Below are 27,530 nucleotides of genomic sequence, written 5' to 3' on the forward strand. Positions count from 1 at the left end.
ACCCCTTTCTTTGACTAGGAAAGGGAATTCCCTGACCCCTTGCACTTCCCGGGTGAGGCGATACCTCGCGCTGCTTTGGCTCATGCTCGGTGCACTGCACCCACTGTTCTGCACCCACTGTCCGACACTCCCCAGTGAGATGAAGCCGGTACCTCAGTTGGAAATGCAGAAATCACCCATCTTCTGCATCACTCATGCTGGGAGCTGTAGACTGGAGCTGTTCCTATTCAGCCATCTTGGCTCCACCCCCCTTCTATGAATTTCTTAGGCTGTTTAAAATTTATCTCAACCTTAGCTGCCAAAGTAATAACTAGCCCTTTTTGTATCTTTTGGCAAACCATATATTCACTGCTTTGGCCTGGGGTTCCCTTTCCCGTCCATCAAAACATTGGCTAAGTACTCACTCTGCACCACACACTGGGCTGGGCACTGTGAAGTCATGCTCAGAACTGACTTTGATAATAGGATTTTTGAAAACTTTAGATTGAAGGAAAATAGATAGGCAAAAGCTAATGGGCTTAAAAAATATACTGCTTAATGGTTAAAAATCTTAATCTGTTTATGTTAAACAATGTTAGCCGAGGAATATGAAATTATTTCTATAATGTATAAAAATCGATAATAGATGCTGGTGTGAAAATACATGTAATGACGAATGTATTGAATTTGTAGCCTGTGAACATGTGGGATATGATGTGTGTGCGTCGCTATTTTTATATCCTTGTATGTTGGTCCAGATGTTTAAAAGGTGTCAGAAAGGCCAAATCAGGGGTGCTGTCACTAAGCCCACCAAGTTGCTGCCAACCCTCCCAAGCTTCAGAGGTAATACTCTGGCTCTTTATCCCACCTCCTTTTTTTCTCCCCACCAGAAATGAGGATCCTTATAGATTCAGGTTAGTCAATACCATATTTCCCTTCCCCATCCCGTTGTTTTGTGTTAGACTTTGTATTAGAGAATTTGTATTTCATCTGTTTTGCAAAACAAATATTAACAATAAGTTATTATTGTACTCTTCTGGCATAGTAACATCCTGTTAGTTTACTTTACACATAGCAAATCCAACCTGACATTCATCTTTAATGATCTCAGGATAAATGGTTTTAAGGTTAAACAGCCACAGAGACAACTGTCACACGTTGTCAGCTGGAACAGATGAAAGAGAAAAATGTGGCATCTGAAAAGCAACTTGCAAAATGATCTAAATATTTTACTTTATTTTCAGAAAACCCTCACCAGATCTGCCCCCTCACCACTAATCCTGGAGCAGCCTGATGACTTATGGGGAATCCATTGCTTAGCTTTTATGTAGGGAGGAAGAGATGAATGACTGCCTCCCAAAGCGTGGCTGCTGAGCAGGATATTAATGGGCAAGGCGGCTAATGCGTTTGCATTGTTCTGCAGAAGTTTTGCGCTGCTTTGGGGAATCATTTATCCTTAGCAGTTGCAAGGTGGCCTGTTTTCAAGTAAACCTACAGTAAAAATCTAGTTATCTATTGCCATGTAACAAACTGCCTCAAAACTTTGTGACATAAAGCACTGATTTTATTGTGCTCACGTGTCCTTGTCTCCATTCTGTGATGCTGGGGCCTTGTCTGGGAAGACTCGAAGACTGGGAGTGACTGCTTGGCTAGGCTGGGATGAGGCATCTTTACACATCTGGCACTGGACGCTGGCTGTCTGCTGGGACTTGCTGGGGTGATGGCTGGAGAACATTTCACCTCTCCAAGCGGCCTGGCCTTCCTCACTGCAGTGTCTTCTGAATTGTTAGCTTCCTTATATGGTAGCAAGTGTGCAAGTCAGCAGGTGGAAGCTCCGCTATCTTTGTCACCTAGCCTCAGAAGTCACATAGCATCATTTCCACCGCCCTCTACTAGCGGGAGCAGTCGTAAAAGCCCACCCATTTTCAAGGCAAGAGGTCATAGCCTGCGCCTCTCAAAGGGAGGATTGTCAAAGCCGCACTGGAAGATCATGTAAGCTGGATGATAGCATTGCTGCTGTATTTGAGAGATTGTGCTGTGCTCTATGTAGAGGTTTCTGTAGGAAATAAACAAGTTGAGTTCTCTGGTGAAAACACATCTGAAAACATGTTAATAGGAATATAGCTAATCCTTAGCATTTCTTATAGTAGCTAAGGTCAGTGTATGCTAGGCCTGGTACCTGGGCAGCAGTCTTGATGCTAAGTTAACAACAGGTAGCCAACAGGAGCGTTTTCTAGCTATTTGGAAATTGAAATTCAACCAAAAAAGCTACTGCCGCTCTGAATCAGTTACATCATGATACCTTAGATCTAGGCTACCTTTTTTCCTGAATAATAAAAGGTTACATTGATTAGAAATTATGGGGAAAGTAGATTCCTTCATATAAGAATTGGTTTAAAGTTTGACTCTGTTCTCTGTTAAAGTAAGCAGCTTTTTAAATAATTGAGTTCTTTGGAGGAATTTTTATATTTTATACATTTTTTACCTATTTAGCCATGATAAATAGAATCAGATAAGAGACCGAGTGTGAATATTCAGCACGACCTTCAACCAAGTGTATATATTTCTCTCTATGTTCTAAAGGACTCAGCAATGTGTAGTGCCTATGAGTTCTCATTTGAAAAAGGAGGACTCCTATATGGAATGCCATGTAACGGCCAGGTGCAGTGGCTCATGCCTATAATCCCAGCCCTTTGGAGGCCTAGGCAGGAGGATTGCTTCAGGCCGGGAGTTTGAGATCAGCCTGGCAACATAGTGAGAACCCCCCTACACCTCTACAAAAAAAAAAATTAGCCAAACTTGGTGGCACGCACCTGTAGTCCTGGCCATTGGGGAGGCTAAGGTGCGAGGATCGTTTGAGCCCTGGAAGAGTTCAAGGCCGCAGTGAGCTATGCTCACACTATTGCACTACAGCCTGGGTAATAGAGCAAGACCCCATCTCTAAAAGAAAAAAACAGATATATATAAATGCCATGTAAGCTTTTACACTTGTATTTCTTGTCTCAATTCTGGTTTTTTCTTGAGCAATTTCTTCTTTTCATTCTCATGAAGGTTAAGCTGTTGACGCTGTGCTTACCCACAAACTGTGTATCCACGTAGCCTTCACTGCCATTTGTCCTGAGCCTTTTCAAGAAGCATAAATCCTAGAATGATCAAAACATCTCTTAGATCCCAGAGTGACTTAAGAACCATGCTAGGAATTAATCCTGCTTCCTAGGAAGTTACACAACAGCAGCATTTGTGGCAGTGCCACAGCAAGCCAGGGACTGGCCCACGGGCGGTACGCTGTCGTTCCCAGTGCTTTCTCTGCCTTCCAGAGAAACAGGAATTTGCCACATGTCTGTGACTCATTTGCTGGAGCTGTTAAGTGGTGATGGTGTTTAAAATCTCAGGGAAGTAAAGCCACCATTTACTGAACACTTCCTGTGTGCCGTGCACTCAGTTGTAACCACATTATTTTATTTGGTCTTGACGAGAATCCTTTAAAGGGGCTTTTATTATCCCAATTTTACAGATGAGGAAATTGAAGTTCTGGGAGGATGAGTAACTTGTAGAAGGTCACACCGTATATAAGGAATGGACCCAGCCTCTCCAACTACTCTCAGCTGATTATAGAGATTAAATTAGAAGCAGTTCTTCCTTTCTTGGAAAAGTAAACCTAATGGGGAACTCAGAAGCCATAAAGGAAAAGAGTGATTAATTTAGCCACGTAAACAGTTAAGGCTTCTGCTCAACAAACCGCACCAAAAAATTGGATCAGGAATGTATAACAAACTAGTGGGTGGGGAAGGAGACTGCCAGGCTGTGATAAAAGGCCAATTTTTAAAACATAACAAAAAACTCTTTAACAGTCAGTGAGCACGAGACATACAGACTGCTGTGAACATAGGACAGGATGCTCAGCCTCACTCATGATTAGAGAAATACAAATTATTTGCTGCAAATGACATTTTCAGCTGTAGGTTTGACAAAGATTTTAGAAGTGGATAATGTTCAGTGCTGTCAAGCATGCAGGACAACAGGTACCCTCCATCTACATTGTCTGTGGACATGCAAATCGGTACAACTCTATATTAAAACTGAAAATACACACTCTTTGACTCAGCATTTATTTATTCCACAAATATTTTAATATAGGTATTCAAAGATACGGGTACTGCAATATTCATGGCAATGCCAGAAACTTCATCAATAGAAGACTGATTAAATAAATTGTAGAATGTTTGTACTAGCAAACACTAGTAGCCATTATTATTTTTTATTTGAATCTTGTTTTATATTTTAGCACTTTATACAGCTTGTCTCATTAAGTATCACCCAGCTAAGTTTTTTTTATAGGGCATGGCACATATATTTTGTTTTGTTTCCTTATATTTTTGCTCTGGATCTCATGTGTAGCCAGTAGAGATATGAAATTAAATATTCCACAATAGGTATGGCCCCTCAAGTAGCCATTATAAAATATTCTATACACCATTAAGTAAAGAAAACAAAGATGTATTGAAAGAACTAAGGTATAAAATATTCTATAAATTATTCCATTTTTTGTTTGTATGAACATGTAAGCCTTTGTGCATAGGAAATATCTATAAAGATAGAAAGGAAATCATTAACAATTATCTACTGAGGACTGGAATTGAGAGTATTATCTACTTTGCAGTTCATACGCATACAATTTAAATTTTTTACTATGAACATACATCATTTTTATAATAAAATGCTCATTTCTAAAAATACAATGTGGAAGACATTCATTTATTAGGGCCCTGTTTGCAGGAAGCAGCATAAGTAAATCATCCCATGTTGACAGATAAAACTTATCCAACCATAGAGAACAGATGTCAGTGACTTAATAAGCAGTAAAGATAATAAAAATTTTAGCAAAACCAGCTAGAACCTCTTGGGAGTGAGTTTCTCTAGCTAGGTGAGTTCTTCAGCCTAGCAGAAATAGGAGAAAATAGTTTTTTTGGAAAGATACTTTCTGAAATATTATCCAATTCCATGTATACGTTAATACCTTTTTTTTTTTCTATTTACAAAGTGACACATTGATTGTCAAAATTTGGAAAATACCAGTAAGCTCACATGGGCTTTATTTTTAACAGGCTACAAATTTAAATACAGATAACAATTGCAAGATTATGTCTAAGCAAAGAGAGCAAATTGATGGCCGAACTGATGATTGATTAGAATGACTTTTGTCTTTTTAAAATTGAGTTATATAAGAGGTGAAGGAAACAGACCGATGGCTGGAGAATTTGACAACGTATAAGAGAATCTGAGAATTCCTTTGAAAAACGCTCAGATTTCCAGCCAAGATAGAGTCACATCCACCATTGAAGGGAATCTTAAGCCATCATTGCATAAAACTTTGGAGATGAAAGACTTCTAACTCCTTCATTTTACAAAGAAAAAATTGGGCTCTAATTTTTTCATTAATTCAATTTAAAAATAACGAGTATCCAATGCAATACTCTTTCCACTTCCTGATCCTGTCTGATGCAAGAAGAATATTTTTCTAGGACATTCCTCATTATTGACTTGAGAAATAAGTATGGCTTTCAACAAACAAAGGCAAAATCATGAGATATAACTAAAATTGATGATTCACCTTTGAAGTAGTTTCAGGTCATTGTTTTAATACCTTGTTCACACAGAACCTGTTTTGCATTCATTTGCAGACTTCAAATATCTCATTTCAGGGTGAAGTTTAGCTGAGTGGCATTAGAGCCCTGCGAACTCTCCTTGGTTGGGCATGAAGTGAGAGGTCTGAAAAGAGTATCAAGCCAAATCCTCAACTTAAAAGCAACACTTGTTTTTTTAATTTAAAAAAAAATCCAATATTATTTCAATTTTCTTAGCAGCAGATTGTGTCATGCTCTTTAGTTAGAACTCAATGTAGAAAATGCAGCATGGGTTGAAGTAGACAGCAGAAGTGAAAGCCAAATAATGATGTCTGATTCTCGCTCGCTGTGATATGGGAGGACAAGGGAAGAAAAGATAAAGCACCACAGCCAGCAGCACTGATTTAGGAAATATCTTACTCACAAGGTTTATTAGACTCTTCTTGCACTGCTATAAAGAAGTACCTGAGACTAAATAATTTATAAAGACAGAGGTTTAGTTGACGGTTAGTTCTGCAGGCTGTACAGGAAGTATCATGCTGGCATATGCTCAGCTTCTAGGGAGGCCTCGGGAAGCTCACAATCATGGTGGAAGGCCGAGGGGCTGCAGGCACGTCACACGGCGAAAGCAGGAGCAAGTGAGAGAGAGTAGGGGGAGGGAGGTGCCACACGCACCAGAATTCATGAGAACTCACTGTTCCGAAGACGGCACTGCGCCATGACGGATCCACCCCCAGGATCCAAACACCTCCCACCAGGCCCCACCTCCAGCATTGGGGATTATAATTCAGCATGAGATTTGGGCAGGGACAAGTATCCAAACCATATCACAAGGAAAGCTTCAGGAGCTGAGGCAACCCTTCTAACATGTGAGGTCTTGCCAAGTTTCACCAGTGGTCCTGGAGGTTAGGTGAGTTATTAGGATCAAGATCTTCAAGCAGTGTCCCCCATATAAATGGAATCTGGGCAGTTCTCCAGCAGGCTCACCAGGCCTCAGATCACCTCTGCCAGGCTCCTGTACCTGGCCCACAGGGTGTGGGTCCGGCTGATTAGTGTATCAGTCAGGATCGCCCAGGCTTGTGTTGCAGTAACAAATCACCTGAGAATCTCTGTGAACTCACCCAACAGAAGTGTGTTTCTCACTCTGGCCATGTGTGGGTGGGGTGCCCTCTGCATCATTCTCACACACAGAGCTGGTCTGTGGGGGATCTGCTCTCTCGGTTGTTCCTGGGGCTGCTGGGCTGCAGGGAACGAAGCCACACCACCTGCGTGCCCTGCCAACTGCTAAGGGGCGGGCACAGGCAATTCCCCCATGTGCCTGGAAGCAGAGGGAAGGCACTGTGCTGTGCAGGTAACTCAGACTGCCGGGAAGGGCTGTATATCAAAGTAGACTACAGTTCACAGGGTCTTTGGGATCCTGGTAGGGCCTTTTACAAGCCTACCCCATAGCAACAGCCCCCTGTAGAGTGGCATTGAATGTGATAGGGTTACTTCTCCACAGGGAGCCTGCTACCAGGAATCATTCAGACTTCTCAAGCCCTTCTCTTGTTCTCTCTCATTAACTTCTTTAATGGTCTCCTTCCTCATTCCTTCCCCTTTAAGTCTACTTCTGCTAAGGGATGCTTGATTCCTCTTTGCACAGTTCAGCTTTGGTTACATCATTCCCTCACACAGAAATGTTTGGAGGTTTCCCTTTCTCTACAGTTTTGCAACTCAAACTTGTCCATAGACCAGCAGTATCAACATCAGCTGCAGTCTTGCTAAAATGCAGCCTATCAGGCCCCACCCCAGACCTGCAGAATCAGGGTCTGCATCTTAACAGGATCACAGGAGATTTTTTTTTTTTTTTTGAGGTGGCGTCTCACTCTGTCGTCCAGGCTGGAGTGCAGTGGTGCGATCTCGGCTCACGGCAACCTCCGCCTGCCGGGTTCAAGCAATTCTCCTGCCTCAGCCTCCCAAGTAACTGGGACTACAGGCACACACCACCATGCCTGGCTAAGTTTTTGTATTTTTAGTAGAGATGTGGTTTCACCATGCTGGCCAGGCTGGTCGAGATTTCATACATTAAAGTTTGAAAAGCACTGATGCCTAGTACTGGGTCTCAAATTTGGCAGCACAGTTGAATTATCTGGAAGTCTTTAAAAACTGCCAATTCCCAGTTTCCAGGTCTGGACTGTGGCCTTGCACCAAGATCTTTTAAAGCTCTCAGGTGACTATCATGGGTGAGAATTTGAGAACTCTGGAGTTTAGGAACTCAGGGGACACTCCCAACCACCTATAGTGTGGCTCCCAAACCTTCCCTGTGCCGTCTTTCACTCTAACTATATCGACTGACCTCCAGTCCCCGAACGCTCTATGCTTTTATATAATGTGTTTTAGACTATTAGCAGAAGTCACCAGGCATTGTACATGCCGCCTTCTCATGACTGGAGAGGGCCTAGGATGACTGCATCTAAATTTTTCATTGAAAATGCCACGGCTACAAGTCACGGAGACATAAATACATGCATTTACTCAATTGTACATTTAGTTTTCCTTATTAGTAAAATGTAAGGCTTTATTCATCCAGATGACAGCTTACTGTGGTACTATGTATCTTTTTTTGTTTTAGTCTTATTGAACGTCAAAAATATGATGGGGAATTGGAAGAATATGCTTGTTTCATTGAGTTAACTTTGGGAGTTATAAACTGAGGAGCGTTTAAAAATATATATATCTCAGTAGCAGTGGCAATTTCTTTTTTTTTTTTGAGATGAAGTCTTGCGCTGTCACCCAGGCTGGAGTGCAATGGCACAGTCTCAGCTCACTGCGACCTCCACCTCCCGGGTTCTCCTGCCTCAGCCTCCCAAGTAGCTGGGAATACAGGTGCGCACCACCATGTCTAGCTGATTTTTGTATTTTTAGTAGAGACGGGGTTTCACCATGTTGGCCAGGCTGGTCTCGAACTCCGGACCTTGTGATGCACCCGCCTCGGCCTCCCAAAGTGCTGGGATTACAGGCGTGGCCACAACTGCTTTTCATTACTCTCACTGCTTCACCTCCACCTGTGATCAGTGACACACGTTTGAGAGACACCTGGCTTTGGAGACAGAAATCAGGATCCTTGACCTCTTTATTACCTTTCCTAATGGAATGAGGTTGCACACGTGGGCCGCGCTCTGCTGCACACCAGCAGTTCAGGGAGTCCTGTCGTTTGGGGGAGCACTCCTCTGTCACTACAGCACCTATTGTTGTAAAACCTTACCCACTATTTTTTCCAAACGACCTCAGATAAATACTTTACTTGATGTTTTTATTCGCGCAAGGTGTTAATTTCTAACAAGACTTTTATGAGCACAGCAAGCAGCAGTTGCTTTTTCATGTGAACATTAAATAAGACTCAAGGTATGAAAAGCCTGCTGCAAAGGGTCCAGAAGGATCTATGGGATTTGGTGGGCTGCAGCAGACAAATGGCCTGCCAGTCTGTGACAAGTGTGCAGTCACCGTGGGCGCCAGCCTTGGGAGGCACAGTATCCGCTAAGTCGTCGGGATTACCGGGCTCTGCCCCTAGCAGCCCCCGGAGAGTTAGGGCCCCGTGTGCACATCTCTGCAAAGGCTGTTGGTCAAACACATGAAAAGCTGGTGTTAGTGGTGTCTGCCTGAGCCACCGTAAATCACCTCTCCCTCTGGGCTGCCACTGCACCTTGCCTGTGCACAGCCTGGAGGCGTGGGGCGTGTGTCATTGGGGGAAGCATGCAGTTCAAGGTCCTGTTATGTCCATATGAATGTGAACGTGAAAGCATTTCCTGGCGCCTCTGTGCTGGGCTATTATTGGGACCAAGGACTCACACACAACAGTGACATCATCCAGGCGCAGAATAGAAGATTGTACTGAAACGTCAGAAGCCAGATACCAGGTTCTCTCTCACAAACAGTTGTTTTAAGTGCCAATATCAAGGCTTGACAGTGTTAGTGCTGGCAGGACTTTTGTTTTTCATTATCCCCATCTTCATCCCTAAACGAACAGTAGCAATGCAGAGAAATAGTCATTAGAATGAACTAAATTAAGAGCAGGAAGCAGTTAACTTTATGTCGACTCTAAGATAATGTTACTAAATAAAAAGGCTAATTGGAATTCTCAGTATTCTAATAAGAACTTTTTATTAGTAGGTTATTTGTGCTTTAATGGGCTGCTCGTGGCATGTGGTTGAGTCGTGATGCTTTTCATTACTCATTTTTATTAACATATATGGTAAATATTAAAATAGATCTCGGCAGCAATAACATAGGTAGAAAATGATGGGTGGCTTGTCAGATGCAAAATACAGCAGCATACTTACAGATGTGTTCTCATGATTTTCAAATTTATGTTGGCTATTTTTTTAACTTTGTCAAGCCTTTCTCTGACTTCTGCTTTATTGTACTGCTGTTCTTGACATTCCTCCCTTTCCCAACCAGATGGAAACTTTGGTGTGGCTTATAGAAGGTGTCCCAAAAGCTAGGACTTTGACAGCCAATGATATGTATCTTTTTTAAATATTTCATTCAGAGTAAGCAAATGAGCAACAGCAAGGGGAAAACACATTTTAGTATTTTTCTCCCTGTTAGATATTGCTTGGTGCTTTTTAACTAGGATATCAGAAAGCGAAGTATTTCAAAGTGTTCCTTTAGCAAACTATATATGCTTAACCAGATTTCTAGTAGCATTTTTCTTCAGTGTTTAAAAAAGTGAACTTTTAACTTTTACTTTCTATTCTTCTTATCCTTCTATAAGTGATATGTGTACTTTTGGCCCTGTTTAGAACAGATAAAATATAACTTTAATTTTTCTTGGATAATTAAAATGTTTTTCTAATGGGTTGTAATCCATAATGTTTCTAGAATTTGGTGGAAAGTCAATTCACTAATTTAATGGATTAGTGTAGGTCAGTTCTTAGGGTAAACTTTAAAAGGTGTAAGAGCTCCAGGCTAGATTGGAACTTGTCCCTAAGTCATAGTTGGGGAGTTTTTGTTTTATTTTGTAAAAACACTCATCTCACGTTTCCTAAAAATGAAATAAGGCAGCAAAATAATACTCATCCAAGGATTCTGGTTACTTGGGTTTTATAGCTAACTAGGATTTTATTTTGGTTTTCCTTTCCCTTTCATGCCCCCAAACATTTAGGACTAAGAGAATGAGGAGGGAGGCCCAGGCTGGAGGGCTCCTGGACAGGGTCTTGGGGGGACTTATCTTTCCTGTACCCCCTGGGATGTCACTGTGTTCACCCTTGGGGACACCAGGAAATTTCATATGAAGGGACTTTGATGGAACTCCCACAGGCCCTGCTTTGGTTTTGTGGATATCGGCTTTTCAGTGTTACGGGATCCTTCTGCTTCAAAGTGAAACTAGGTCTGAAATTTTCAAGCTCAAAAACTTCCATAGGCAAAACTTTTAATGGAAACAAATTACTTTTTTAAAATTGAAACATTTGTCAAAAGCAAATATAGCTGCCAAGCCTGTGGATTATACATTTTGGTTCCAAAGAGTGATGAACCTCTGGTAGCCACAGGGATGGGAGATTTTCACACTGTTGTGATTCTGAAGTCACCAACTTAACAACTGGAACCAAGCACAATCCACGCTGTTCAGTGCCTTCTGACTGTCTGCTCACTCTCCGCTGGGTGCTGAAAAGCCCAGCCCACCTGTTGCTTAAGATCCAGTACATTATTTTAGAAAATAAGGTTTGTGGGTCCCTAGTGGTCTCTGTGGGCCAACTAGTGGGTCTGCTGGCAGCTTGGTAATTTTAGAGGAATATGAAATAGAAGATCAATTGTGATTTTTGCAGCTATCCCATTGTATTCTTAGTAACACTTTATAGCAGATATACATTTTATCCCACAGCTCTGGGTGTGAGAAATGTCGCCACCTTCTATTTGTCTAAATTTGATTTCATCTGCTTCACGCTACCTCTTCCTCCCTCTACCCACACACAGACCAGATTTGGGGAAGGCCTTGGGAACATTTGGGAAAACGCCCTCTCAACCTACCATCTTGGCCTGAGAGTCTCTTCAAGGCAGACAGCTCCTCTGCTTCCGTGCAAAGGTGGACACGGGGGCTTTTCACTAGGGCCCCAGAAGCTCCAGCTCTTGATGTTCAGTCCGTCCCGTATCCCAGAGCTCTCCCACAGAGGCCCTGCCACCCTTGGAAAAGGCTGTGCAGGCCTGGGTTCCTGGCTTCTCCTTCTCTTAGGATCCTCCAACCTCTTGCCTTCCCGGCTTGTGCCTCCTAAACTGCCCCGATCCAGCTGTTTCTCCTCCCTCTCTGAGCTCCTTCCTCCCTCTTCCTCTGCCGCCTCCTCCCTTTAGTGAGCTTTAGAAACATAATGTTGGGTTCTCCTTCCTACAGCGGTGGAGATGGGGTCAGATGCCAACGCTGGTCAGCTTAGTTTTCATGATGATGGTCTTAGTCCATGCTGACTGCTGTAACAAACCACCATAGACTGGGACAACAGAAACTTATTCCTCACAGTTCTGGAGGCTGGGAAGGCCAAGGTCAAGGCACCAGCAGATTTGGTGTCTGTGAGGGCCCACCTCTTGGCTCATAGATGGTTGTCTTCTTGCTGCATCTTTACATGTCACAGGGGCAAGGGAGCTCTCCAGGGCCCCTTTATAAAGACACCAATCCCTTCATAAGGGCTCTGCCCTCCTGACCTAATCACTTCCCAAAGGCCCCACCTCCTCAGACCATCACCTTGGGGGTTAGGATTTTAACATGAATTTGGAGGGAACATAAACGCTCACTTCAGAGTAATGATAAAGTATATTGCCCATATGCTACAAGGACTGTCTTGGTCACTTTTCAGCTGACATTTAAGTAAAAGAGTGTAATTCTCTGCAACTATGTTTTGTCTCATTCACGTGTCAATATATACATATGCTAGATTTCCCTTTGCAACAATGGTTGGATCAGTTCAAAGTGGTTCATTGACGTCCAAAAAAAGTGAAAATAATGCGTAAATCCTAGAACTCAAGACATAAGCAAGTGGTAATAATTAAGCTTCTACTGTGCCTGTGGATTGTGAATCTACAAGAGTCATGATTTTATAAAAGCAGCCCCAAAAGGAAAATACAAATAGGAAATATAATAAGGAACATCTGAAGATTCGAACTTATTTGCACTGCAGAGGCACTGAACTCTGGCCTTTGGTAGTTGTCTGTTAACGGAATTCTGTTAAATAGTTTCCTCATTTGTAAATGCAGATGATAATAGAACTTGCTTCAGGGTGGTTGTGAGGCATAAATGAGGTAATACATGTGGCATGCTTGTGTACATGTTGATGTGCTGTCTGGGCTGTCATTATTATAGTTCTCAAAATTATTATTATTAATATAAAACACAGCCATCTCTCTAAGCCTATCAGGTTTTTCCAGAATGAATTAAAATAACAGTGCTTTGTTACGGAAATGCTACATTTGGTCATTCAAGATGGAGAAATGGCCAAAATTGTGGCAGTACCATGAATAGTTGTAAAAGTTGGTCCAAGTTACAATCTGACCAAATAAGCCATAAAGTAAATAGAAAATATAGTTCGAATCATGAAATTGCCGTTTTTTAATAGTCCCAGGTAGCGAAATATTAGAAAATCCCCATGTTTCTTCTCGACTTCATGCTCAGAGGAAAAGCAGAGTTGAGCTGCTGGCAAAATTCCTCTGCTGAGTGACAGCGTGGAGGCCATGCGAAATGAGTTGCATGCGCCGTGAAGAGCGATTGCGGTGTGCTGAAGCCACAGATCACGGCGCTTCACACAGGTGGGTTGAGGGTCTGAAGAGGCGTTCAGTAACTGCCAGTAACTGGTTTCCTGTGCCTGCCTCCTTACCTCGATTCACCCTGAATTTGCTGTGCAGCCAGCCCCCTCGATGGCAGCCTTGACACCTGGCGGCTAAAGAGGGCACAGTGCTTCCGCATTCTCCCCACTGAAACCCAGGGGCCTCGCCCGTGGCTTACTGCCCTTTTGGTCCCATCATATTCCCAACGTTATTTCCTTTTGTTTGCCTATTTGCATAGTCTCTGCTCGAGCCATTTGGAATGTTCCCATTTCTTGAACACCTCCATGCACCCATCCCTCAGCTCGCGCCCCTGTGCCTCCCCATTCTCCACTTTTTGAGCTTATGCCCATCTTTCCTTGCCCATCTCCAATGCAACCGCACACACAAAGCCACCCCTTCTTTTCCAGTTGACTGCGCTCGCTGCCTCCTCTGAACCTCAATCTCACTTTGCCATTTTCTCCTCATTGGTGATCATTATCTTAGTCCTCTGTGTTCAGCAGTGACGTATTTGTTTTACTCCATCTGTTAGAGAAGGAGTCCCCAACGTTTTTGGCATCAGGGACCAGTTTTGTGGAAGACCATTTTTCCATGGATGGGGTGGGTGGGGATGGTTTCAGGATGAAACTGCTCCACCTCAGATCATCAGGCATCAGATTCTCATAAGGAGCACACGACCTAGATCCCTCGCCTGCGCAGTTGACAATAGGGTTCTCACTCCTATGAGAATCTAATGCTGCCGCTGATCTGACAACAGGCAGAACTCAGGTGGTTATGCTCACTCACCCAACCCTCACTTCCTGCCATGCAGCCTGCTTCCTAGCCGGACACAAATGGGTACTGGTCCACAGCCCGGGGGTTGGGGACTCCTGGGTTAGACGACAGCTCTCTGAGGGCAGGGGCTGAGTCTTGATCACCATCATGATTCTCCCACATAGTATGCTCGTGGTCAGTAGTTCTAATGTTAAAGTTGGCCAGTGCTGTCCCCATTACTCTAGGGCCCCTTCCCATTCCATGGCAGCATTGCTGACTTCTTATGGACTGGAGGCTCACAGGGCCTGGCTGGTAGGTGCTACTTACCCTGCCTGGGAGTCCTGACAGTAGCCCAGGGAGGTTCTTTTAAACTCGTGGCTACATCGACTGTTGGGTTTCCTACAAGGAAGACCATATTTAGCTTTTGAAGGAGGCCTTCAGCTGCTACCCCAAGCAAGCCAGCTGCGAATCACTGGCCATGTTTTAACTTTCTGTGTTGTTGCTCCTTGTGTATGGACTGAGAAATGCATTCAGCAACTCCTCCTTCTGTTAATCCTATTGCTACATCTCCAGCCTTGAGATTTGCCAAATATTGCTGAATGAAACACTCAGAACAGCATTCAGACAAGGCTTTGTGAGACTTTGATGTGGTCTGAGAAATTACGAGCTTTCCATCCGTTGATGGGGCTCCTGTTGTTTCCATGTCACAGTCAGCAGAGCTGTGATAGAATCTGAGCAGCAGCAGCTCAGCTTTCTCCAGCGCGCCTTGATGAACCAAAATGGTTTTTTTTGTTTTAGCAGAGGCACGATCAGCACAGAACCTGTAAGCACTTGCTTGTTCTCACTCACTTCTATTCTTCCATATGTGCTTTTCCTGCATTCTTTTATTAGAGACCTGTTGGATATCATCATCTTGTTGCCATATTTGCCGAAAGGAATGAATGTGTCCGTGCAGTTTCCTGTTGATCCCTGTCTGGAGTTAGCAGCACGGACCTACCCCAAGCTGAGCTGGCAATGGGGTTTCACTCATAAAAACGACTCCTCATTACCAGTTGAGGACCAACCATTATTCCAATATTACATGGATTTGAAAAACAGATTCAGCACCTGAGAATAAAGTGGTACCAGGGCCTTTCACAAGCCGCTAAGCATCTGAAAACCTTGGTGCTAGTTCAGGCTTCCCCACTTAGGAACACGTGGCCTAAGGGGAGGCGTAGACGGTTGCAACTGGATCAGAGATATTGTAGATAATTCCTTACAGCCCAGGCCCACAGACTTGCTCACAGTCACCCAGAATACTCTGGAGGAAAGCCAAAACTAGAGCTCAAGTCTGTGTGGGTCTAGTTTAGGACCCCGGGCAGCATCAGGCTCCCTCTCATTTCACATTTTCCAACACTAGTGTCCTTGTGAGTGGAGCATGAATAATACCTTTTCTGCCTCCCCAGGAGGGGAAGGGCAAATCTGAGCATACATGCCAGTCTACTTTGAAAATCCTGAAGCCCTACACTGCCAGTGTGGAGCAGCCACGTCCTTCCGTCCACGTGTCCATCCCCGGCGCACATCTCACAGAGCCCCATCTTGTCCCTGGGTAGCCTCGGGGCCCCAGACAGGATGAATCTCAGGCCCTGCCATCAGGGCCTCACAGTCCAAAACAGAAGGCCGGAGTTGAACAAGCAGCGGGGTGCCGCCGTGGGAGCCCAGGGAAGAAAGGCTTGGCTACTAATTCCTTATGGCTGTGGCAAATATCATGGAATCTTAGGGACTGCCTCACAGGGAAGGTGCCATTGGAATTGAACCTTGGAGAATAAGCAAGAATTCCCCCAGGTGGAACAGGTCAGAGGGGGCTGTTTTGGGTAGAATGAAAACATGTGGGCCTCAAAGTCATGGTGTGGTTGTAGAACAGTGAACTGTCTGGGTGGTAGAAGGGCCGGGTAGCAGAGCTTTGTACAGCATTGCCCTGGAGGTAATGATCAGTTATTGTAGAAAATAGCCCCTTAATTTTGTGAGAAATTTTCATTCCTTAGATTTGCCTGGGAGATGGGATTTCCTTATGGGTTGAACCTAAATCTTGCATTGGATGGATTTTTCTTTTTTCTTTGTTTTAGCATCATTTCACTCTCTTATCAGGATGTGAGATCCAAGGGGACCTGTCACTGGCCAGCTCACACATTACTCAGGAAGTCCTACATGATCAGTGAGCTCCAGTTTGTCCTGTGGTCCCCTAGGCTGTGGGAGTCCACAGCTATGGCCCCAGGCAGGTGTCCTGAAGGGAATCAGGTGAAAAGGGGGCTCAGTCATGGAAACTACTTCAGTTTCATCCAGCAGAGATCTGTAAGTGGCAACCGAGTGTAAAGCCTCTGGTCAAACCACTCAAAGCAGGCTTCCTGCTGAAGCTGAGCTCCTGACAATCCCCCCAAATCCTTCTACACCCCCACACACCCTTCCCTCACTTTATGGTTTTTAGAGACACGGTTTTGCTCTTTTGCCCAGGCTGGAGTACAGTGGCACTATCATAGCTCACTGTAGCTGTGACCTCCTGGGCTCAAGCCATCCTCCCACCTCAGCCTCCCGAGTAGCTGGGACTACAGGCATGCACCACTTCACCCAGCTAATTTTTAAATTATTTTTTGTAGAGACGGGGCCTCACTATGTTGCCCAGGCTGGTCTTGAAATCCTAGCCTCAAGTGATCATCCGGCCTCAGCTTCCCAAATCAGAGACCCTTTCCCTTCTTAAAGATGAATATATTAATTAACTCTAAAGCCAGGGTTGCTGGCCCTCATCTGTCTTAATGGGCCACTTCCTCCCTTGTCGTGAACAACAGTAAACAGGTCTTGAAGAAGCTCCATGTCTGAAACAAGGAGTTCCACGGTCATTTATGGTTGCTTCACTAATTAGAAGTCTTTTTTAATGAGGAGAAACATTTTCATTTCTCCAAGGGCTTTGTTGCTTTGGGTGGGCCAGAAGGTGTGGTTGGTGGGAGGTGTGGAATGAGACTGAAGGTGGGGGTGAGGCCATAGATGCTGAGACTGGACCTTACCCTCAGGACAGTGGAGGCCTGGCAGGTGGGCCCGAGCAGAGGAGGGCAGTGCCTCTCCTTGGCACCTTTTCCATCCCAGCTGCACCTGCCCTCACAGCTGGTTGAAGGAGGACAGAGAATGTGGTCTCATTAACTCACTTGGTGATGGCTTTGTGGTTCTTACTGCAAACTACAGGTAAATCTGCCAGTTGGAGGAACTCTGATGTACACAGTGAGCTGCTTGAAGAAAATTTTCTTTGCACTCACCTTTGGAAAGTATTCTTTCCTTTAGTATAAGGTTCCTGGATTTAAAAAAAAAATTGTTTGCACATCTTTAAAGCCTACCTCACTGTTTTAGAAGGAAAGTTTCTTAAGATCAGAAGACAATGACATTGAGACCAAGAAGAAAATTATGGTCCCCTGTTGATGTTCCAAGAGGGTGTGTGTGTGTGTGTGTGTGTGTGTGTGCACGCGCGTGCATGTTGTGGGGGGGGTGGGGTTGTGGTGTATGTGTGTGTGTGTGCGCGCGCGCGTGTGTGTGTGTGAGATTCTGATGTAGTGGAGCTGAAGGAAAGATACTGAGCAGAGGCCCGGGGGCATTCCCAGCCCTATTCTCCACCTTCCACCCTTGTTAGCCAAGTGGGTTTTCAAGCTCTTGGTGAGTGCTCATATTAACCAGCACTTCTTAGCTTGCCCAGGATGAGGGGATCTCCTGCGAAACTAATCGTTCTCCTGGGCTCTTGAGGCTACTTGTGCTGCCACGCATATCACTTCTATGGGCCATTTTCATTTAAAACCCGTGGTGGCTGCTGGCCAACGCAGACCCTTGTCTCCTGAGAAGAGTGGTTGGGCCTGCCCAGCAGCCCTCCCCGCAGCCACCTTCTGATGGTCCTGGAGAGCAAGTAGGAAGGCCTTTGGCTTTCAGAGCCTCTCAGTCTGATGCATTCCCATTTTGCACCACCAGCAACCTCATATGTGATAGAGACAGATGAGCGCCACTGTACAATGCTGCATGGTCCAAGCCACGTCCCTCCCTTGGTCAGGAGATTCACTGTGGGTCACTGACTGTGATGAGACTACTTAGCATCCCAGGAAAGTCAGTCTCATTGCTAAATGGGACCCTTTGTGTAGTAAATGTTGGAGTCAATTAGAAGTTCTACTCAGGCCAAGTTAGAGTCACAAGGACTGGATTTACCTTCCCATCTTAAACAACTAAAAACTAGGCAAAATAAGTGCAACAAGGGTTTTCAGACATTGGACATAGAGTAGTCCAGGACGGTGGTCGCTGAGAGGGACAGCAATGGAGGTGAGCCCTGCGGCTTCCCCCGCTCACTGCCCGGGGGGCTTCCTAGGCCACAGCACAGGGAGGGGACCCCACACAAAGCCCAGGAGTCTCTCAATTCACAAGACAGAGATAGGAATCTGGGACGCGGAAGCATCTGTAATTCTCAAGGCAGAGTGCCAGACAGGCGAGAGCTGCCCAGAGAGAGGGCTCTGGATTTCCGGAGAGGATCCCCCGGTCCTCGGCTGGGCACTGATCGATATATGGGTGAGCATAGGGGCTCACGTGGCAACTGCGGAAAAAACTCCAGAAAGGACAGGCAGAAAAATCTCTGAGCTCATGTGCATCAGGGAATAGTTTGTGCTCCCAGCAGCCACGGGAGGATGAACTTTGGGTATGATACTCAGAAGGGTATTACTTCAATGGTGGTGAACAAACAGCCCTGGACTGAAAGCTGCTAACAGCTTAAAAAGCAAGTCTACAAGTCTTCTTGGAGAAGTGATTGATTCTAGGACTGGGCCAGGAAATATATAAGCCAATAGTTAATGCAGTAATAATATAATACAAATATCTCATAATGCCAGAAAATAAGAAAGTGCTCCCAAAAGGCCACAATATTGGGGAATGGGGGAATGTCAAAGGGGAACAGGAGCCAACTGAAAGAGTTCCAACAGCCAGACTGGAACACGTAAGAAGCAAAATAAACAATAGAGTGCTGGATTATAACACAAAGTATAAAATAAAAATCCATCCGATTATACCAATATAAATGAATGCCGGATGGATGAATGAATGAATGAATGAAGAGAGAAATCTCCCATGCAGAGGAATTCCAAGTAATTCATACTCTTCCCCCAACAAGGTGGAACATAACTCCCCACCCTTTAGTGTGGGCTATATATAGAGGCTTCCTTCCAGAGAGGACGGGTTGGAAAGGGAGGAAAGAAAGTAACTTCACAGTGGAGGAAGCTGACGACCACTGCTTCCACCACGTGACCAAGGCCAACGTCAAGAGTGAAGCCAGGCTGACAGTATGTCCCCTTGCTTTGGTGTGATGAGAATGGTACTCAACCTCTGCGATCTTCCACAAAAAAGAATCCCATAACCCCGGTCTAATCGCAAGGGGAAAAAATCAGACACATGTCAATAGAGGGCCATTATGCAACATTCCTGACCAATGCTCCTCAAAATAGTCAATGCCACCCAAACCAAGGGAAGTCTGAGAAGGCGTCACAGCCAAGAGAGCCTGAGGAGGCATGACAACTAAATGCAGTGTGGGATCCTGGACAAGAAGAGGACAGCAGGGGAAAAGTGAGGGAATCTGAATAAAGCGTGGATGCTGGTGAAAATAATGTAGTGACGTTGGTTCACTCCTTCTGACTAACATATTCGTGTACCAGGCTAATGTGTGATGTTAATATCAGGGGAACCTCAGTGGGGGAAATATGGGGACTCTGCAGTATCTTTCCAATTTTTCTGTAAATCTAAAGCTTCTAAAATAAAAAGTTTATTAAAAAGTAATTATATAAACTTAATTACATAATTAAAACAAAGGCAATAAATATTCTTTAAAGCGTTCACTTTACCAGATTATTTTAAATATTAAAAAAATACCAAAATGAAACAAAATACACAGCACAGCTGAAGTAGCTACCTCCCCCTTATTCTTTACCTCCTTCTCCTTCCCGTCCTCACTATGACAGCCCTTCCTAATATCACAAGTGATGTTAGTGGCTCCATAGAGTGACATAATGAATTTAGATTGAAAAACCTGAGTTACTTCATTACAAAAATAAATCAGGCCACTCAGTGCCTTCAGCTTGAGCTGTCCCTTAAGATAAGCAGTCAGCCTGTCCAGGACCCTTTTGCTTTCCAGGCCTCCCAGTCTCTCGCGAGTGGCAAGTGTCCATGAGGGAGTGGGTAGGTCTGGGTACCTGGCATGGACCTCCACGGCTTCTGCACCCACCTTTTAGAACCACCGTTTCCCCTACTGTGCACCTGCTGTTCACTTTCCATCTCCTCAGCAACTCGGAAATGTAGACGCTTCCTGTTTCTCATGTGAGACACACAGGGCTAGGAGAAGTGAATTCACTCCCCTACTTACAAAGCTGGAAAGCGACAGAGCCAAGCTTCCAACTAAGGCACGTCTGATCATAAAGCCCGCAGTCTTTCTGCTGCAGCAACTGCCTGTCTTCCAGCTCCCTCCCAACCTGTCCCAGTCCTTGCCACCCTTGCTTTGTAATCCTGAATGGCTTGGCCTAGGGAGCTCCTGCACTCACACTGCCAAATCACTGCTCTGTAGCTGCTGTGGTCACACAGACACAGTCAGGCATGCACAGAGGAACCTGTTACTAATGCTTAGTCCTGAAGCTCACACAGTAGACGCACCTACCTGTATCTAAAATGGAGTGTACAAAAAGCGTACCTGTAGAACTTTCACTGTCACCGTTGTGATCCTTCCATCTGATAAGCTTTCTGGAAGTAAGAGAAAGAGCCATGTTACAATGTACAGTGTGTGCCCTAGCTTATCCTGACCTTTGCCTCCAGTGTGCAGTCACAAACCTTTAATGGTCCTGGCAATTTGGCATTATGGTGGAGCTGCTGATTTGTGATTTTGTCTTTAAACTTTTACTCTCTTTAACTTGACCTGGAAATGGATACATGTGACAGGGAAGAAGGCAAGTTATACACAGTGTATATCAGGTTACACTATGTACCTAGAGGTGGTAGCATTTTGGTTGTAAAACATCAGTGTCAATGTTGTATCTGGGCAAAGTAATACAGTACCCAGTTCTATTTCAATTTCCAAACCAGAGGAATACAAAGAGCTTATGCAAGTCAATTGTAAAATCACTACTTATTCTGGCAAATGCTTAAAAATGTGTGAATTCTGGATATTATCACAGAAAAGTGAAGTTTATTTCTGGCTCATTCTTTTGTAGGACATACTTGCTCACTTTACAAAAGGAATAGAGGTCTGGACACGTTGACGCTTAGGAAAATAAATTAACACCACCTGTATTTTTCACTATAAATGACAACCTCTTACTCTTGTAGCATAGCAAATGCAGGCACCCACAGAAATTCAGGACTCCAGATTGCTTTGCTAATCCTGGTGTGTCCATGGGCAGGTCTTGCATGTGAGTGAGCATTGCTCAAGGTGCAAAGAGCACCGCTAAGCAGCACCGCAGAGCTTTCAAAGGGGCTTTTGCATATTTGCACAGGCCATTGTTGCAGACAGGAGGGTGGTGCTTTGAGCAGGAGCCCCAGGATGATTCGGCCCAGGTGTAACATGGCCCCTCCCCAGCCAAGTGGCAGCCCCAGAGAACAGTGGAAAAGCATATTGCCATCTTGCTCTACTGTGTTCTCCGAAGACATGAAATTTAGTCCATATGTTTAAATCTCTCTTTGGCTGATTGCCTTGTGCAGTTGATACATATAGTACAACAAAATAAAATTAAAAAATAAATCAGTTTGGGAGCAAACTTGAAGGGGAGAAAATGCTGCAGCCCTGTGCAGAGAGCACATGTGAGCATCTTAAACACGCCATTGTGTGTGTGTGTGAGTGCGCGTGTGTCGAGCTTTGCTTTCAGAGTGCCATTTATAAAATATTTATCATAGTTTCACTGATGAGGTTCAAAAAGAGCCTTTGTTATTGACAAGGAGCCAAAGCACTTTGCTAGTTTAGGAGGCCATCGTTGGGTTGCAAGAGTGAGGACCCAGGCAGAAGGCAATGTTGGGATCCAGGGGACAGGGGGCAGGTCTGGTAATGTCAGGAACAGCACACAGCTGCCTCCAGTCTTCTAATGGCATCGCCAATGGGAAGGGTCTGGAAGGACAATCCATGGGATTTATTATCCTTTGCTGTCCCCGCATGTATGGCCCTGGGGAGGAGGAGTCAGGCCCTCTGGCACAGAGCCCATGAATGTGGCTCAGTTGGTCTTCTTCTAGCTCTTGCTGCTACTCCTACATTTTCATCTATAGCCTAAAATCACAGAGAAAACAAACTTATTAAGTCACAAAAAAAAGAACCTTTTGAAGATAAGGAGCATCATAAAAACTAAAAAGGTTAGAGCCAACAAAGGAAGACTTTTGTGAGCCTCTACTAGGTTTCCCTAATGACCGTGGTTTCTGAGGGAGATGCTGAAGAAATGGGCACTCCTGAAGGAGCTGACCCAAAGCAAGCAGATGAGAGTAACAAAACTTCACGTCTGGCCAGGCGCGGTGGCTCATGCCTGTAATCCCAGCACTTTGGGAGGCCGAGGTGTGTGGATAACCTGAGGTCAGGAGTTCGAGACCAGTCTGGCTAACATGGTAAAACCCCATGTCTACTAAAAATACAAAAATTAGCTGGGTATGGTGATGGGCGCCTCTAATCCCAGCTGCTGAGGAGGCTGAGATGGGAGAATCGCTTGAACCCAGGAGGTAGAGGTTGCAGTGAGTGGAGATCGCGCCACTGCACTCCAGCCTGGGCAACAGAGCGAAATTTCATCTCAAAAATAAAAAATAAAAACAATTTGATGTCCAGTGAACATTTTACATGTGCAGGACACTCTTCTGTGTGCCTTAAATATATCAACTTCATTTAACTTGTGCACGCCCATATTACTATCCTCATGTTACATTTGAGAGAACTAGGATTCGGACTGGTTAAATATCTTGCCCAGGGTCACACAGCTCATAATTTTGAGAGTGAGGATTTGATCCAGGGGGTCTGATGATAGAGCCTACACATTTAAAAACTTTCAACACATGGATTTCACCTGTACCCCTGCCCACACCCTCCCCAGCATGCTTTTTTCAAAGCATACAACTCACTGGCTTTTCGTATAGTCACAGAGTTGTGCGTTCATCGCCACAGTTGATTTTAAAACGTTTTCATGACCCCGAAAGAAGCCCAAGACCCCTCAGCAATCACCGCCCTTTCCCTGCCACTGCCCCCAGTCTCCTTGTTCCTGACACCACAGCCCCAGGAAACCCCTGATCTACTTGCTGTTTCTACAATTTACTTATTCTGGACATTTGTATATAAGGAATCATATAATATGTGGTCTCTTGTGTCTGGTTTCTTTTACTCAGCATAATGATGTCAAGGTTCATTCATATTATAGCATGTATCAATATGGCATTCCTTTTTATTGCAGCATAGTAGTTTATTGTATGAATATGCCATACTTATCCATTCATTATTTGATGGACAGTTGGACTGCTTTCACATTTTGGCTATTTATGATGCTGCTATGAACATTTATATATGTTTTTCTGTAGACTAACTTTAATTTCTCTTGGGTGTATGCCTAGGAGTGCAGTTGCTGAATTACACATGATAACTATGTTTAACCATTTAAGGAATTACCAAACTGTTTTCCAAAGTGGCCACACTGTTGTATATTTGTACTAGAGTGTATGAGGGTTCAAATTTCTCCACATCCTCACCAACACTTGTTATTATCTCTTTTTTATTATAGCCATCCTAGTGGGTACAAAGTGTTACCTCATTCTAATTTTGATTTGCATTTTTCCCTGATGGCCAGTAATATTGAGAGTTTTTCATGTGCTTATTTTTCCAGCTATTCTTTTGAAGCTAATTTGGGATGTCATTTCATCTATAAATACTCATATAGTATACCTATAACAGGATAAAGACACTTTTAAAGAACATAACTGCAATATTGCTATCACTACCTTAAAAAAGTCTCTAATTATTACATATAGAGTGCTCAGATTTTCTTGTTTTCCATGTTTGTCTCATACTTAAAAGAAAATTAATTGGTTTAATCTAGATCCAAACAAGGCCCACACTTACATTTGGTTAATATTTATCTTGGGGGTCTTGTTTTTTTTCCAGCTCAGGGGACCCCCCCCTACCCATTCCCCTGAGCTTGAAAAACAAAACAAATCCCCAAAATGTTGTTCCTCTGCTCTCATTCCACAACAATCAACACAGAGGACTTCTGTGGCCAGATGTGCAGGGATTTCTCCCTGCCAACAAGCAAGCAATCAGTTCTGCAGCAAACACCAGCAGGTGTCCTCCAATTCAGTTCTGACACTGTCTACCTGGAGGGCCCACAGGTTGAGGGCTCTATCTCACCAGACTGCTTCCACTTAAGATGCCTTCACAAGCCTCAGCTGGCTGTAATTCAGGGAACCCACAACTCCCTCCTTGGGTTTGATTAATTTCCTAGAGCAGCTTACAGAACTCAGAAACATGCACCAACATCTACTGGCTTATTTTGAAGGATATAACAAAGGATACAGATGAAGAAGTGCAGAGGGCAAAATATGGGGGAGGGGGAATGGAGCTTCCATGCCCTCTCTGGGTACACTACCCTCCAGGAACCTCCACATGCTCAGCTATCTGGAGGTTCTCTATACACCGTTCTCCCAAAGCTTGTGTGGAAACTTCATTGGATAGGCATGTTGAAGCATGGACAACCAGGTAGATATGTGATTGGACAAAAAGGGTGTGATCTAATACTAATAGACTGAGTGGGGAACCCAGCAAGTCCTGTCTCTTCAGATACTTCTTCGTCTCTCTGTGCAGCATTCCTTCCCCGTGGGATGAGGCAGGGCCCCTTCAGAAATGGGGAACTTATAACCTACAGTCAGACAAGGTAGATAAGAGAAATGTGGGGGTAGATTAGAGTCCTGCCTTGGGGAGAAAAAGGAGCAGGGAAAAAGAAGGTAGAAGGTCAGAGAGAGATTCTGTTTTCTAAGGCCTGCATCTGAGACCTAAAGTGCCCCAATGTTGTAACAAAAGACTGTAACAAAGGTCGTGGGAGTTATGAGCCAGGAACTGTGGATAGAAACATAGATATGTATATGTGTGTGTGTGTGTGTGTGTGTGTGTGTCTATGTATATCTCTCTCACAACCCCCTCTCTAGCCATTCTGTTGTTTTTGAAGAAACTGGGTTGTTGGCCCTGTGCAATTTCCCATGTTTGGAATTTTGCCAGTTGTATCCCCGTGGTGTCATTTAACATGTTCTTCTATCCTCTGTATTGCCTGAAAACTAGTAGCTGAATCTAGAGGCTTGATCAGATTTAAGTTCATTTGGTTTGGGTTTTGGCAAGACTACTTCATGAGTGGTGTATCTACTTACTTCCATATATCTCTCCTTTCATGCTATTGAGATTGATCAATAGATTCAGGTGTTGTTAACTGAATATATTTAATTATAAAATTCCCCCATCAGCTTTTTACATAATATATTCCACAGCCATTGATGAGCACTGCCTAAGTCCATTATCCATCAGGGAGCTGGCTTTCCTCATAACTCTAGTAAATGCCTCCTAAGAATGCAACAGTGCTTTTTCTACCATGCCCTAGTTCCCTCATATTGCAAAGGCATGAAAATGAGAAGGTATCAGCCATATATATACACACACACACACACACACACAGAGTCTCACTCTGTCGCCCAGGCTGGAGTACAGTGGCGTGATCTCTGCTCACTGCAACCTCCATCTCCCAGGTTCAAGTGATTCTCAAACCTCAGCCTCCTGAGTAATGGGATTACAGGCGTGTGCCACCACGCCTGGCTAATTTTTGTATTTTTAGTAGAGATGAAGTTTCACCATGTTGGCCAGGCTGGTCTGGAACTCCTGACCTCAAGAGATCCACCTGCCTCAGCCTCCCAAAGTGCTGGGATTACAGGTGTGAGCCACCATGCCCGGCCAGTATCAGCTATTAAAGGGCCATTTTATTTTTGTATTAATTATGTAATAATTTACTTAACCCTTCCATGCTAGACTGAAAACTTCCCAAGGGCAGGCACTAGGTCTGTCTTGCTAGTTCTCAGTGCCCACCCACCCCCAACTGGGCCCATGGTGGGATCTTGCTAAGTAGTTGCTGAGTAAATGAATCAGGTACTTGTTACTGAATACCCTTTTTGAAGATTTCCTGTGATACAAGTGTTGGCGGCATTTTTGCTGATAGCTTTTCAACAACTTCCCTATTTTCAGACAATGCCACTGTTCAACAGTAAACCGGGTGAAACAGGCTGTAACTTACATATACACACAAGAGACATTTGAAATATCAAATTTAAGCCTGGCAATTCAGAATGCAAGCTCATTTTTTTTTTTAAACCAAAGCCTCTTTTACCTAATTGAGCCAGAAAATATGTGGCCCTTTTCCCTCCCAATTTGCAGCTTCAGTTCTCCTTGACTGAGTAGCTAATGGAAGATGGGGCCTGTTCCTGCTCTGCTTGTGAAATCTGACTCTCAGCCCGAGGCTGTGTGGCTTCATATTCTGGATCTGAAAACAAAATGCTTTTATTTGATCCTGGCGTATTAAATTCAGGTTAGGTGTGTTGCAAAACAGGGAAATGTTATCTAGAATCTTCCTGCTAATACTGAATCTTTGGTTCTTCTGAGCCACTGTGTCTCACCAGTCTTCCTGTGGAAGATGGCGGGAATGTTTCTAATCCCACTTTGAGCCTGAGTGCTTGCACCTTATGCAGAACAAATCACAATTCGTATCATAGTCAGGATCTGAGATTTGTCTCTCACCTCACTCCCTCTCCTACGGATTTAGTTATGCTCATCTGAAGTAAAGGCTGCCTGACTGGGTGCAGTAGCTCATGCCTATAATCCCAGCACTTTGGGAGGCTGAGGCAAGAGGATAGCTTGAGCCCAGGAGTTCAAGACCAGCCCGGGCAACAAGGTGAGATCCCCTCTCTACAGGAAATTTAAAAATTAGCTGGGTCTGGAGGCACACACCTATGGTCCCAGCTACTTGGGAGGCTGAGGTGGGAGGATCTCTTGGGCTGAATGGTCAAGGCTACAGTGAGCTGGGATCACACCACTACACTGCAGCCTGGGTGACAGAGTGAGGCAAGACCCTGTCTCAAAAAAAATTTAAAAAAAAGGAAGAAGAAAGAAAAAGAAAGGAAAGAAAGAGAGAAAGAGAGAAAGAAAGAAAAGAGAAGAAAAGAAAAAAGAGCTGCCTGCTGTAGCTGAAAGATAGCACTTAGATGCTAATGTGGGATTTTGAAAGCGGGAGACCTTTCTTCAGAAATCTCAGGTAAGGCAGTTGCGAGGGCACAACTCAATGCCCTCGTGAGGCCTCAACTCTCTGGGGCCTCACACAA

General features: G+C 44.3%; 1 protein-coding gene across 16 annotated transcripts in view; it reads left to right on the forward strand.

Annotated features, from left to right (window-relative positions):
- FARS2 (phenylalanyl-tRNA synthetase 2, mitochondrial) overlaps window positions 1–27,530 on the forward strand; it is a 593,088-nt gene that overhangs the window by 433,713 nt on the left and 131,845 nt on the right. The window contains exon 7 of one of the 16 annotated variants that reach the window (XM_016954620.3): window positions 1,224–27,362. Within the exon in view, the coding sequence (XP_016810109.1) occupies window positions 1,224–1,257 (34 nt within the window). The 3' untranslated portion in view covers window positions 1,258–27,362. 16 annotated transcript variants of the gene reach the window in all.

Source organism: Pan troglodytes, chromosome 5, assembly GCF_028858775.2.
Source record: "Pan troglodytes isolate AG18354 chromosome 5, NHGRI_mPanTro3-v2.0_pri, whole genome shotgun sequence".
In the NCBI taxonomy this organism is placed as follows: domain Eukaryota; kingdom Metazoa; phylum Chordata; class Mammalia; order Primates; family Hominidae; genus Pan; species Pan troglodytes.